The 12,553-nt window shown below is 53.0% G+C and overlaps 1 protein-coding gene across 1 annotated transcript; it reads right to left on the bottom strand.

The window, feature by feature from the left end:
- Nucleotides 1–5,286: 5,286 nt before the first annotated feature.
- Nucleotides 5,287–10,281, bottom strand: NCLIV_064850 (hypothetical protein; the record flags this gene model as incomplete). The annotated part of the gene is made up of 6 exons (XM_003886036.1): nt 5,287–5,427; nt 6,019–6,481; nt 6,656–6,903; nt 7,435–7,636; nt 8,389–9,563; nt 9,892–10,281. 6 exons carry the CDS (start codon nt 10,279–10,281, stop codon nt 5,287–5,289), a joined length of 2,619 nt encoding a protein of 872 aa, XP_003886085.1.
- Nucleotides 10,282–12,553: the final 2,272 nt, after the last annotated feature.

Below are 12,553 nucleotides of genomic sequence, written 5' to 3'. Positions count from 1 at the left end.
TCGCGAAGAAGAAAAACGCCGAGACGATCATGCCAAGCACCAGGCGACTGTTACGCCAGAGACAAATCTGTGTAGGACGAAATATGTAGATTGTGGACGGTTTTTCCACTAGACAGCTCATTCATCAAGAAAAGAGCATTTGGCACCGGTGTGCAGAGTGGGAGGATGATGGTAAGAAGAGGAGAAAAAAGGGAGAAAGCGAAAAAACAAGGGGCATGCGTGGTCAAAAGGGACAATGGGACGGTGAAAAAAAGAGGAGAGGAAGAAAAGGCGAGAGACAGAGGAGCGTCGCGCAGGCGCAAAGTCGCGCAGACGTGGTTTTTCGACTGCCAGAGAGAAATAATCCCACGAGAGAACGGTGAAGGACCGCCCCCACACGAGAAAAGTGGAAACGAAAACCCAGAGGCTTGTTTAGTGACGAAAAGTGCAGGCGAATATCGGCCAGAAAAGATATCAACGCAGCAAAGCAAGGAAGGATCAAAACTCGGCGTCCTAGAGAACAGGAAATGAGGACGAGGAAAATGTTCAGAGAAAAGGGGACAGAGAGCGCGAGAAAAGGAAAAACCAAGAAGGAACGAGAGGAAGAGAAAGACGAGACGGGACAATCGACCCAAACTCACAAAAATAGAAGAGAAAGCATCCTGCTCTCAGGAAAAAGACAGAGAAATTGAGGCCCTCCGAATGTCGAAGCTGGTAACTGGTAGAGAGGAAGGCAGAGAACGTAAGACTCTACGCAGCAGTGCAGAGGACAAGGAGCTCACGCACAGAGAAGGAGAAGCACGATAGTCGGTAGAACGAACCCCGCCTCTGTGTACAGGCCTTCTCGCGCAATACAAAGGTGGTCGCAGTCTTCGGCTAACTTACTCTTGAGGGCTGTGTCTGCCGCCACGAAGAACCGCCAACGGCCCAAGACTGTGGAACTGGTGACGCCGCTCGCACAGACACTAACGGCTCTCGCGATGTGTTTCCAAACACCTCCCCTCGTCGTTGCTCTTCCTCCCGATGTGTCACCCTCCCTTGTCCCAGTGCATGTCGGGTGCACATGCGTTTATTCCCTATAAATATCTATATATTTAGGTACATATTGGCCGGTACACAGGTAAGTGTGCATGTGTCGGTATCCAGTTTTATACACGAGCTCCGTCGAACATGTACGCATATAAGATGTGAAGAAAGGAAAGGAAGCAGCGTTGGGCCTACAGGTCAGATGAAATTCTTGCACTAAGAGGCTCGTCTGCGTGCACCAGCTCTGTGTAAGGTCCACGCCTTACACGTGAGCGAAGGCTTGGCGTGTGATTCCGCACCGTGCTTTCCCCTCACCAGTCGTGCCGCAACTCGGGCATTCTTGAAATAATGAGCTGCTCTTGGAAACTGGTACTGGTAAAGGAGAATTCCACCGGTACGTAGTGGAGGAGCCACCAGACAAACAGACTTTCTGGGCAGAAACAGTGGAACCAATTTTAGCAGCAGGTTCTCCCTCGAGGCACTTCAGAGTTCCATGCAGGGGAGAAAACCGCACTGCCGAGTCCATGGCGCCTTCCCTCGCATACGAGCACGGCATGTTTTTCATCCAGGTAACAGATGATACTTCGATACACCTACAAATATGTAGCCCTGCGAGACTCTCAAGGCCCCCCTGTACCTCTCGAATCATTCCCCCTTCCCACGCGTCCTTCTCTCGTGAGTCGTTCCTTTCCGCATCTGTCCTCTTTCCGTCTCGCTGTGTTTCCTCTGTTTCAGTGGTATCGACCGTAGACATCCTGTCAGCCCCGGGGAGTCACAGGAAGGAAAACGGGTGTTCGTCGATCATAGTGAGGCAAATATTCCGTGATATGCAGAACCGCGCAAAACGGATTTCGTGCCCGACGGAGAAAACGAACTCATTCAGCGTGGAGTGGAGGTAGTGCGCGAGCCACAAAAGGAGGGGCGGTCGCGAGCACACAGAGGCTGGAAGGAGTCGAAACAGGACGTTGGCGTCGAGCGGAACTGCGCTCTCCCTCCAGATACCATTGTCAGAACCTGTAGGCGCGCGAACGCCCTCGCAACAGAGCAGCCGTCCAAACCAGCAGTTCCCACAGTAGAAGAGGAGCTGAGATCACTCAGCTTTTCTCAAAAACGGAGCGGTCGTGAACACAGCACTGGGGTGCCGCAGAACTGTTACTCTCAAAAACGCGTTCCCTGCATTCGTGCGATTGCACAGAACCCCGCTGCCCCAGGAATGCATGTGTATCTTCATTATGGAACACACTGCGGGTCTCCATGAGCCCTGGCTGCGCTTGACTATGTCAGGCAAAGATGTGCGGGGGAGGGCGTCGTTGCGCTCCGTCTCTGTCACCTGTGAAAAAGTGTATCTGCTTTCTTCCCTCTTCGGTTACAACGCCGGCTACGTGCAATTTCGTATTCGCAAAGCAGAGCATTTTACTTTATGACCAGCGGTGGATAGCTGTGTTCCGATTACCGTTTGAATGCCAGAGTACACCTAGACAGGACCAAACGGCATCCTACACGAGTCCTGTCGAGATTAAGTAACGCAGCCTTTCCCGTTCTGTTCCTCGCCATATACAATGGAACGCCCCACTGTTTCTGAGCGAAAGCAGTGCTTCGGTGCGGATGCTCGTTTCGTAGACGCAACGGGAGCCAGACGGTTCGGCGTGTATAAACCATATATTTGTATTTCTTCTGCGATGGTAAAGGCAGCGGTGCCACTTACAACTCTGTACGTGCCGGCGCACAAAGAAACAACCCAAGTGTCTTAACGCTCATGGGAACACGCGTTTCGCGGAAACTGTGGAGCACCATTCCCCTTGTGTGCTAACGCCTGTGGACAGGAATCCTCTTAACCTGAAACTCCAAGTCATTCTGAAAAACACGGTGCATCAAAAGCATTTGAATGACTCACTGCCCGCGTCAATCGCACTTGCTTCCTCACCGCTCTGAAAAAGAGCAATCCATGTAACTGTGCAGGTACGCGTATATCTGCGTGTACACAGAGGATTCGTAGAGGATGCAGTAGTCGCCGGCTGTTTTATCTTCCCTGGTTCCACCCTACGGGCGAAACTTCAGTGTGGAGAAGCAGTGATTCGGGCTACTGTAAATGTATGTACATTTCTATTTTTCTACCCAGAAAAAGTAGATACAGTCGCGATAATGCCAGAGACTCTGTCCGGCCGTGTAGTCGTCTCGGTCCTACCGGTAGCAACTCTCCTAACGGTATGGTTGCCTGTTTCTACAATCTTCGGGGCGAGACCTCACAAACCAAAAAACGACAGCAAAGTGAAAGCATACTACATTTTTGGGATGTGTATGTCGGCTCTGTTGGAAAGGTGGTGCTTCCCAGTTTTCCTTTTATCGGCAGAAACGAACTGTAATATCCTGTATACCCGTGCACAACCGAGCACTGGTTTTCGTCTTCTCTCTTCGCGCGGATGGTTCGTCCCCCCGGACCGTCTTTGCCTGCCGACCCTAGAAACTCCTTCCTCGAGTGCGTGCAGCTTCTTATTACGTATAAAAATAGGGTTCTCTAGACCCGACTGTCATATGCACAGATGCATGGCAGACTTGCTCGGTCTTTCCAGCCTTGGTTTCCACCACCGGTACACACAGGCAACAGCAGAAGAGGCGCTTCGACAACCTGGTTTCCCATGATTCACTCGCACACATTGGCTTAGAAACGTCGTTGCTGTAAAGAATTTCTGTAAAGAAGCAGGCGGGAGTACGAAAAAGGGGTGTGGCATCCTGCTGTTCAAAAGGTACAGCTACATGCAGACACGGCTCCGCATATCTCTCATATTTTGATTCAAATTCTGCTCCTCCAACTGGGAAAGCAGTAGATTTGGGGCCCCGAAAAAAGAAGATGTACTTTTCCATATTTAAAGTACAGGCTCGTCCCCGGGGACGCGCCTAAATGTGCCGGTGTAACGGGCGACACGGCTATCCGAAGAACGCTGGATGCCCTCAGCGCGGAACGAGTCGTCCACAGCTTTGTCTGTCTCTTTTCCGTCACCGTTACTCTTTAAAAGACTATCCTGTTCATTGCTTCACACACCAGCTCAGCGTCGCCTTCTGTTAATCTGCCGACCCCGACCCCGGCTTGTTTTAGCGATTTAGGCCTATTCAGAATTATTATTTGCGTTCGCCTATAGACTAGCACACCCGCTCTCTTGTCTGCGCGTACAAGTATCTCCGTTCTCGCGTCTGGCCTCCATTTCAGTCTACTTTACGTTTTTTTCTCAGACGCGGAGAGGAAAGGCCGAGAAGGCAGGCACTTCAGCGAAAAGGAAGCTCCTGTGCACGTGTGCGTGTTTTTTTCAGCAGCCACACAACGGCACTACTCACCACGAAAAAGCTACCACTGGTTTGCTTGTCTTTCTTCGCTAGGACACTGGCGTAGACTTACCGAAAACGTGGGTACGTGACGGATGGCGGAACCGTTCCACGGTCCCAAAATGGAGCACATAAAATTCGCCAGTCATTGTGAGCTCTTTGTCTAGTAGACAGACGGCGCGGAACAAGCCGAAGTGGACATCTGTGGAAGAAGCTTCGTTCACCACGAAACGAGGGCGGGCACATTTTCCCTCAAGTTCTGCCAAAAGAGCAGGAAGGCGCCGCAAAAGACGGAGTCGACTCGCAGAGCACATCAGCGCCAGAAGGGTCCGCTATTCCTGCCATCAGTCCATGAGTCGAGCGCGGCTGTCGCTGTCCATCGGCACCTAACCTGATGTACAAAAAAAAGTCCTGGACTCTGCAGAGACGCGGGTATCTATTTTCTAGAACAAAACTTCAGAGATCATCGCGAGCGGAGGGACAACACACGCAGCGCCGCCGAAGACTGCGGATTGCTGAGTTCCTTCTTTTGTTAAAGGAAAGAGTTTAATAAGAACGAACGAAACGGGAAACTGAAGAGCAGACGCTCCCAATAAGCGTCCTGATTCTTGTTTTCTCCGTGGAGCAATTCTTGAAAAGACGCGTGCATAGATGAACAGACCGACCTCCACTGCGCAATGCAGGCCATCGTAGTTCTGCTCTCTAGGCTGTGGAGGTAGACTCGCGTTGAGGGGCATCATCAACAGCGGATGACATCTTTCCGGTCCCCCTTTTACCAGAGTTAAGGCGGCATATACCCTACAGGATCAGGCATCTGCTCGCACAGAGCTAGCGACACCGCCCCAACTGAAGTGACATTCTTTCTTCGCGGTCTTCATTCCTTCCCACGTTTCTTGAGCTCTTCCCAATTTATCTCCGTCCTCTGCTTTCATGCCCAGGGGATTGGTTGCTCTTTTGAGAAAATCAAGAAATGCGACACGGCGCTGCGCTGCTTGCGGAATCACCTGCGGCACTGGGGACATTTGTGAACGCTAGGGCGACAGCAGTCTTCTTCGCCTCGTTAGTGGAGAACTCTTCGAGAAGCAGATGTTGACAGGAGAGCATCTGCGGAGATTTGGATCGAGACAAAAGGGGGGAGACGGAACATAGAAACCAAAGTATTGAGGCTCGTCGAAACAAAGATGAACCACCTCGTGGCAAAAAAAGACGGAAGAGACCTCGAGTGGCATCCATTGACAGGATAGCTTATTCGTCTTTTTCCAGAGGGGCACAACCAGACGAGCACAAAACACGGTGGTTCTAGAGGAGAAAAACCCGCACACAAACGGAGAAACGGAAACTGGACGCACGTTGTGGATTGTAACTCCATCTGCCGACCTTTCCTCTCACCTATCTATATGTATATATATAACTGACGCAAGAGGGTGCTACGGTCTCTTGTGACATTCGAGCAGCTTTGAGAATGTGTACGTATCTGTATATGTCTCTATATATACATATATAGGATGCATATAGGGTGAGCACAGGTCTCTGGGTTCAGAGGACAACGTGGGTGCCGGCCGGCGCCGCGGCTCCGTGAGGCGTTACATCACCATGGACTACATTTGCCTTAATCCCAAATCCTGCGGCGCACGCACGCAGTCTGCGCTTTTTACGCGGCCTGCACCTTTGTCTGTTTCTCCTCGCTTCCCTTACTTCTGCACAGAAGAGTTGGAGGTCCTCCTTTCCATATTCGTCCCTCTGGCCTTCACGCCACAGTTCTCCGTTTCCGGTCCGCTGCCCGTGTCGACGAGCGAACGAAGGGGACTCCTCAGCCGAGTCTTCGGACATTACCCTACAGCACATGTCTTGGCCTTCAGAGCGCTGCACGTCTGCTCGCCGCATCGAGTTTCCAGGATGAGTCGGGGTCTCGCCGAAAGACGAGGAAGAAGGAAAGGCCGATGGAGGGGAAAGTTTGATCCTTCGGTTCGCCGGACGGAGAGATATGCGTTCAAAAAAGAGTAGACAAGGAAGGAGTTTCCCGGCGACGCACATGGACACGACGCCCTTCCACGTCAACCCACGCTTCACTCGGGAATCATCGAAGAGCACCCACTTCGCCGAGGCCCAGTGGTGGAAAAAGCAGACGTAGTGCTGGCCATAAAAACAAACCATGCCTCTGAAAAGAAAGACACACAAACTTCAACAACAAGCCGTACATAACACACGTATATGCATATACACACAGGTATATAGCAGTGTATATCTATCGGTCTCTCTCTACACACATATATATGTATATATATATATATATATATATATACACGCATTTGCGTGTATGTCCTGTGCACACCTGAACACGTGTTTTCCGTCCATGTCTGCAGTGAAGGCTTCAACTTCCTGACGAACAGCGGCTCGAGAAGCTGCCTCTCGTCTGGCCCGTCCTCTGTGGGAAAACGGAGATGGCGCGACCACTCCAGCCGGCGGTTTGGACCCTTGGCTGTCTCTGGCGGATCCTTCGGCTTGATCTCGAGACTCAGCTTGGCTTCGATGTCCCCCGAAAGACGAGACCTGCGTATCTTGCGAGTTGGATGAAAAGATCTGAGAAGCGCAGCGACGGCAAAACGAAATAGGAGGCTCTGGGCGACAGGGCAGCATGATAGGTGTTGAACGCTGGCGATTGTGCTGATGAGACAGTGAACAAGAGGTCAAGAGCAGCAGTTTTAAACGGGCTTGCCTCTCTCATATTTAATCTTTATGAAGTGTATTGAGGCGCCCCGATAGCTCCAGCGATCAGACTGTCACAATACGCGCACGCAGTCACGAACAGGCTCTTCCCGCTGCCTGTCCATTCACCACCATCGGGTTCTCGCCTCGCACGAAGCGCCAGCATGCAGTGTCTCTATGCATGCACATTTGCCGCACAGGATACACACAGAGATTTAGTCACGGAGACATCGACATTCACGGGCAGAGGAAGAAAGATACACAGTGACGGGTCTTGAGTGAGAAGTACAGAATCTTCTCTGCGTTTGTATAAAGGTGTAACTCCTTAGCGTGTCTGTTAACCGAGTGCCGAAGCCATGGCACATCGTTTGTCCACTGTCGTGTTTGGCCTTTTTGACTGCTTACTTCTCGAACATCGAGGACAGGCTCTAAACTCTGAAGGAGAAGAAAGATCGACTGCCGGACCTCGTCAGACTCGGCCTGCATCGGTGACACTCCGTTCTGATTTCCTGACTCCGATGGCTCAAACGATGCCTCTGAGGACGAAGAAGATCCTAAGCCAGGGGATGAGGGGCCCAGCTGCGCCAGATCTGGTAACCAGGTCAGGCTGCAGACGAAGACAGCAGGGGCGTGCATGCAGTGCCGGTCTAGAACGACGGTATGTGGACCGCCACACTGCCTGGGGAAAACGAATCCAGAGACAGAGGACGAGAGGAAGAGACACGAAGGTGAGACAAGAAATGGGAAAGGGCAGCATGCAAACCTACGACGAGACCGCGACAAGGCAGACACACACGAAATGGGGAAACCGAACACCCCGGATACGGGAAGGGGGAGCTCGCCGCAAAGTGGACGACAGAAAAGACGGAAAGAAAGAGAAGAACGAGACCAATAGCGCTATACAAAAGCACACGTGTGGGCAACCGGACGTGGACCCGAGGTGGCTCCATCCAGCGTCTCCTACAAAATCGGACGAACATCCGCGCCTGCCTAACTTCAGAGCCTCCCTCTTTCCCATGACTCTGCTTGTGTCTATTTATGTCGGTAAGCGTTGAGAGACAGACGTGCCCCCGAGCAGGTCTCAGGGCCTGGTTCTCACTGCTCTGCTGCTAAAATTTGACGTTTTCCTGATGCATCACTCAGGGACGCACGTGCCTTCTGTTTTCTTGTGCTAACTTCTCCCCTTTCCGGCATCGAGACGTCACCTCATTATGTCATACCCCTTTCTTCCGTTTTATGTGTGTGCTTCCGCGATCCCTAAAGGTAACCCCCCCTCCCGAGTCACGCCCCATATGTCTCCACGAAAAGGCGTTTCTTTGGTTTCTACTGTTTCTGAGGCACGCCATCACCACGGCTCACTCGCAGTCTCCTCTCTGTTGGTCCTTTGCGTCTTCCGTTTCCGCCCTGCTCGTCAATGCATTTCCATCTTTGCCTTCTCCGCGTTGCATCTGTCCGCGTGGCTGCCTCACTGGCCGGCCGACATCACCTCCCCGCGCAGCGGCTTCCTTCTTCTTCGCTTTGCCTTGAGGAGAGAGACGGACGATATTCGCGTGTTGGAAGAATTGCTGCAGCCTCTTTAGCTCATCTTCTAAGCTGTCAGAGTCTGCAAAGGCACTCTCGCAGCAATGGCTGTCTCCCCCGTTTTCGGAAACGAGAGACGGCCTGAAAGTCCGCGCCGCGGGGAGAGGAGGTAGCGAAGCTTTGGATTCTTCTCGTTTGCCTCCAAATGCGTCACTGCCTCTCAAGCCCTTTCCCGCACCTTCTGCGTCTTTTTCCGGGCGCCAAAGCCTCGGAGCTACGGCTGCTCCGTCTTCGCCGATTGCCTCGTTCTCACTCGACAGAGACGTGGAATCTGAAGGGGATGTCTTCGCGTTCTTCGCTTCTGTGCGCAGACGAGGTATGCACAGTGACTCACGGCTTGCGAATGTCCAATCCCAGAGGAAGAGATAACGCAAACAGACTCCAAAACTGCTTCGACCCGAGGACGTGCGGAATGGAGTTTCGCCGCAGTCTGTACATGCACTGGAATATGGAACGTCCGGAGCCGTCGCTTTACGGTGGTCCTGTTGCGCGTCAAGCGTGGCCTGTCTCGCAGACTGCACTGCGCTTTCAGGAGTTCTCAGAAACAACGCAGAAGCGTCGGAAAACGGAGAAGGGCGTTGAGGAGACCCTGAACGAGGGACCGGCGTGGAGACGCGCAACGACGACGAAACGTTTCCACTGCCAGCGGAGGACGAATGGATCCCCGGCTTCGAGGCGAGGAGAGGAAGGAGTTCCGCCGTGTAGGCACGGTGTACATACAGCTGCTGAACGAGGGGTTCTCCAGTAGCCCCGCAGGCTGTACAGCGCGGTAAGAAGAGAAGATGCAGAGAAAAGAGTCTGTGGGCCAGGCACGGCGGGTTGCAGGGAATGTCTCGATAAAAAGCGAGGAACTTCAACGGATTTGAGAGGTCGTCGCGCTCTGAAGCAGCGGCGCCGGCTTCAGGGGAGGCATGTGCGTGGCGGAAGTAGGCGGACGGTGGGGGGGCACTCAGCTGAGGAAACACAGACACAGTACGGATGCAAACGTATTAACACTAACACGCGCCCATATACAGAAACCTACACCGGCTTAGACGACTGGTGCACGGCACCGAGACAATTGCCTATCAGTGTGCGCCCCAAGTCGCTTTGCTCCTGTACCTCTAAAGATAGAGATAACGTGTCTGCGCCCTTTGTAGAAACTATAACATGGCCATGCAAGCAAGCAGCGCTCGTAACGACGATCACCAACGGTATACGCATGATCCCTCCGTGCCCCTAGTAAAACCCGTATCGTCCGTTAACATTTTTCGCACAGAAAAGCTTGCAAGGAAAACGTACGCCTTGGTGCCACGCGTGTAGCGCGTCGAGAACTCCCTCGAGCGTCTCATCTGCGTCTTCCATGTCCCCAGGCTTGAATCGGGTGCTGGCCCAACAGGTCGCCAGAGAGGTGCGAACAGCTGCCGCCGGCAGAACTTCACAGTTTCCAAATTGGTAATTGGCGAAGAGGTTTTTGATCGCGCAGTAGACGCAGCTCGCTGCAGCCGGCACCTGGAGAGGAGACGAGGTTGGAGGCTCTCCCACGTGGCCGGATTCTGCAACAGGAGACGGCGAGGGGACAGCGTACGACGAGGTCCGAGGGGTAGTCGTCCCCGTATCTCTCTCACTCGGCAACGCTTCCTTTCCTTCTTTCTCTGGCTCTGTCCAAGTTCGCCCGACAAATGGAAACATGGCGTCGAGGTCTGACTTCAGCCCATTGCGCCGGTTCCCTCCTTGTGCGGTCCTCGATGAACAAGAATCAAGCAACGTCTGCACCCTCATAGAAACGAAAGGAAGCGGCGAGTCCGGGTCGCCCCGCCCATGCCGTCGCCTGGAGGATATGGTAGTAGCGGGTGTTCTACCTGACACAACGCAGGGCCAACCCGAAGAAGAGGAGCTAGACGCAGGTGATGCAGCGGAACGTGGTGCAGGATGCTGATGTTCTGTGCCTTGTTGGCACAGGACGCGAAACGAGCGAAGGTTCCAAAAAGCTTGAAGAGTAACGTTGAGAAAGCAGTTGTTCTCGCCCCTTGGATTTTCCAAGCCACGCAGCCTTAAAGAAGGCGCGCGAGGAGGCGGACTCACAGAAGTGCATGGCGTAGCCTGCCTCATCCCCGGGACACATTGGGGATATGTCAGCAACAAAACTCCTGTGCGTTTACGTTGACCTCCGCTGGGGCCGCATGATTCATTCCCTGAAAGGGTGATGCGAAATTTGCATTTTTTTGGGGGGGTCCTGGCGGTGAGAGTCCTCCTCGATCAGGAGCGTGCCGGGGCTGCCCACGGCACAGATCCAAGGTGGTAGGCTCACTTCGTACTGGGGTTTGAGTAGGAAGCTAGCCGAGCACTTTTACGATGGTCTTCATGCTCACTGTGGACGCAGAAGAGTGTGGTCTGCGGTGGCTGTGGAACAAACCACACGGCGCACACCTTCATAGAAGTTTGGCACATATAGAAGATGACCAAACTTAGCCTTCGCAACTCTGGCGGGTGGGGTACGCCAAGCCGAAGTGGGCGTGATAACACTATCACTAAAAAAATGGAGTTCACACACACCCACTTTGCACTCGATGCAAAGTCGCCATTTCACTTTGCGAGTGATCCTTCAGAAGCCGTCCAGAGATCTTTTGTGGTCAACATTTTCCGACCTTCCCCTGTGTGCAGCTACCTTCTAACGGTGTGCCTTCCGTGAAGGAAAAGGAGTAGTACACACGAGAAAGGAAGATCGCACACCGTGTCAACGGAATCCAGATCGCTCACCGTGTCAACGGAATCCAGATCGCACACCGTGTCAACGGAATCCAGATCGCACACCGTGTCAACGGAATCCAGATCGCACACCGTGTCAACGGAGTCCAGATCGCACACCGTGTCAACGGAGTCCAGATCGCACACCGCGTCAACGGAATCCAGATCGACCTCCCGCTCTGTCCGCGGCGAGGCCGCTCATGACAGCGAAAAAAATACCCAGCACGAAGAACAACATTACGCTGAAATTCCTTGAAGCGCCAAAACAAAAGGCGTGCTATTCCCTTCCGGCCTACGTAAGAAACCGAGGATGAGCGAGCTGATGACGTTGCTGCACTGCTCCTCGAGTGCTGTATCCTTGAGTGTGGCTGCTGCAACTGCCTTCGCGTGCTGCCTGGATACGAAAAGGGACACGGAGTGCGAAGGATTCCTTTTTTCTTCTGTTTCATCTGCAGGAGGGCGGAAAGAAAGTGTCGAAAGTGGTGCCGTTTCTTTCGTTCTGCCTCTCCTCAAAACGAATGCCTCATCGGCTTGAGGCGAGCTGACCAAGTCGAGGAACAGCGCGAGGCATATCACGAGACGAGAAGGCTTTTTTGTTGAGGTGACACGCTCCTACGCAGTAAAGACGGCGCAAAAAGGTGGAATGTTTTCCCGCGACGAAGCGACTCGCTTCACCGTTTGTCCTGCGAGAAACTGGGCGTTCCTTCTTTATTTGTGAATGAGATGTTTTGAAAACGAGGTGGCGAGTCCTGGTTTCCGGCGAGGGCGGGCGGCTCGCGAGCTGTCATGTATGTACAGCATGTCCCGGCGCGTTCTGCTGGCCACAAAGCATCAAAAGGTCACACAATGGAGGGCGAAAGAAGGGCACCACACAAACCTTGAAGGAGAAGGTCGATGGCGGAGAACATGCGGGAAGAGAATTCTGAAGGGGCTGAAGAGGGGCTTGCCCATAATGCCGAGGACGAACCGTGGCTGGCACTGGCAGTTCGCAACCCAGTGCACGGTTGCATCAGGGGTCACTGCCGTTTCCTCAGGGGACACACAAGAGACTGGAGAAATCAACGCTAGATGTTTTTTTAGCACAGACGCAACATCGTCACTATGCCATTCGAAAGAAGGGTATTCAGAGTGAAAGCCGAAGAACTAGAGCGCAATGCTCATCCTTGTTCCGCTTTTCTCTCGACAGAAAACCAATTTCTCTGCTTCCAGTATGTGG

This window comes from Neospora caninum, chromosome XII (genome assembly GCF_000208865.1).
Source record: "Neospora caninum Liverpool complete genome, chromosome XII".
NCBI classification, from domain to species: Eukaryota; Apicomplexa; class Conoidasida; order Eucoccidiorida; family Sarcocystidae; genus Neospora; species Neospora caninum.
The sequence above is the reverse complement of the archived record's forward strand: the minus strand, read 5'-3'. Positions and strand labels throughout refer to the sequence as shown.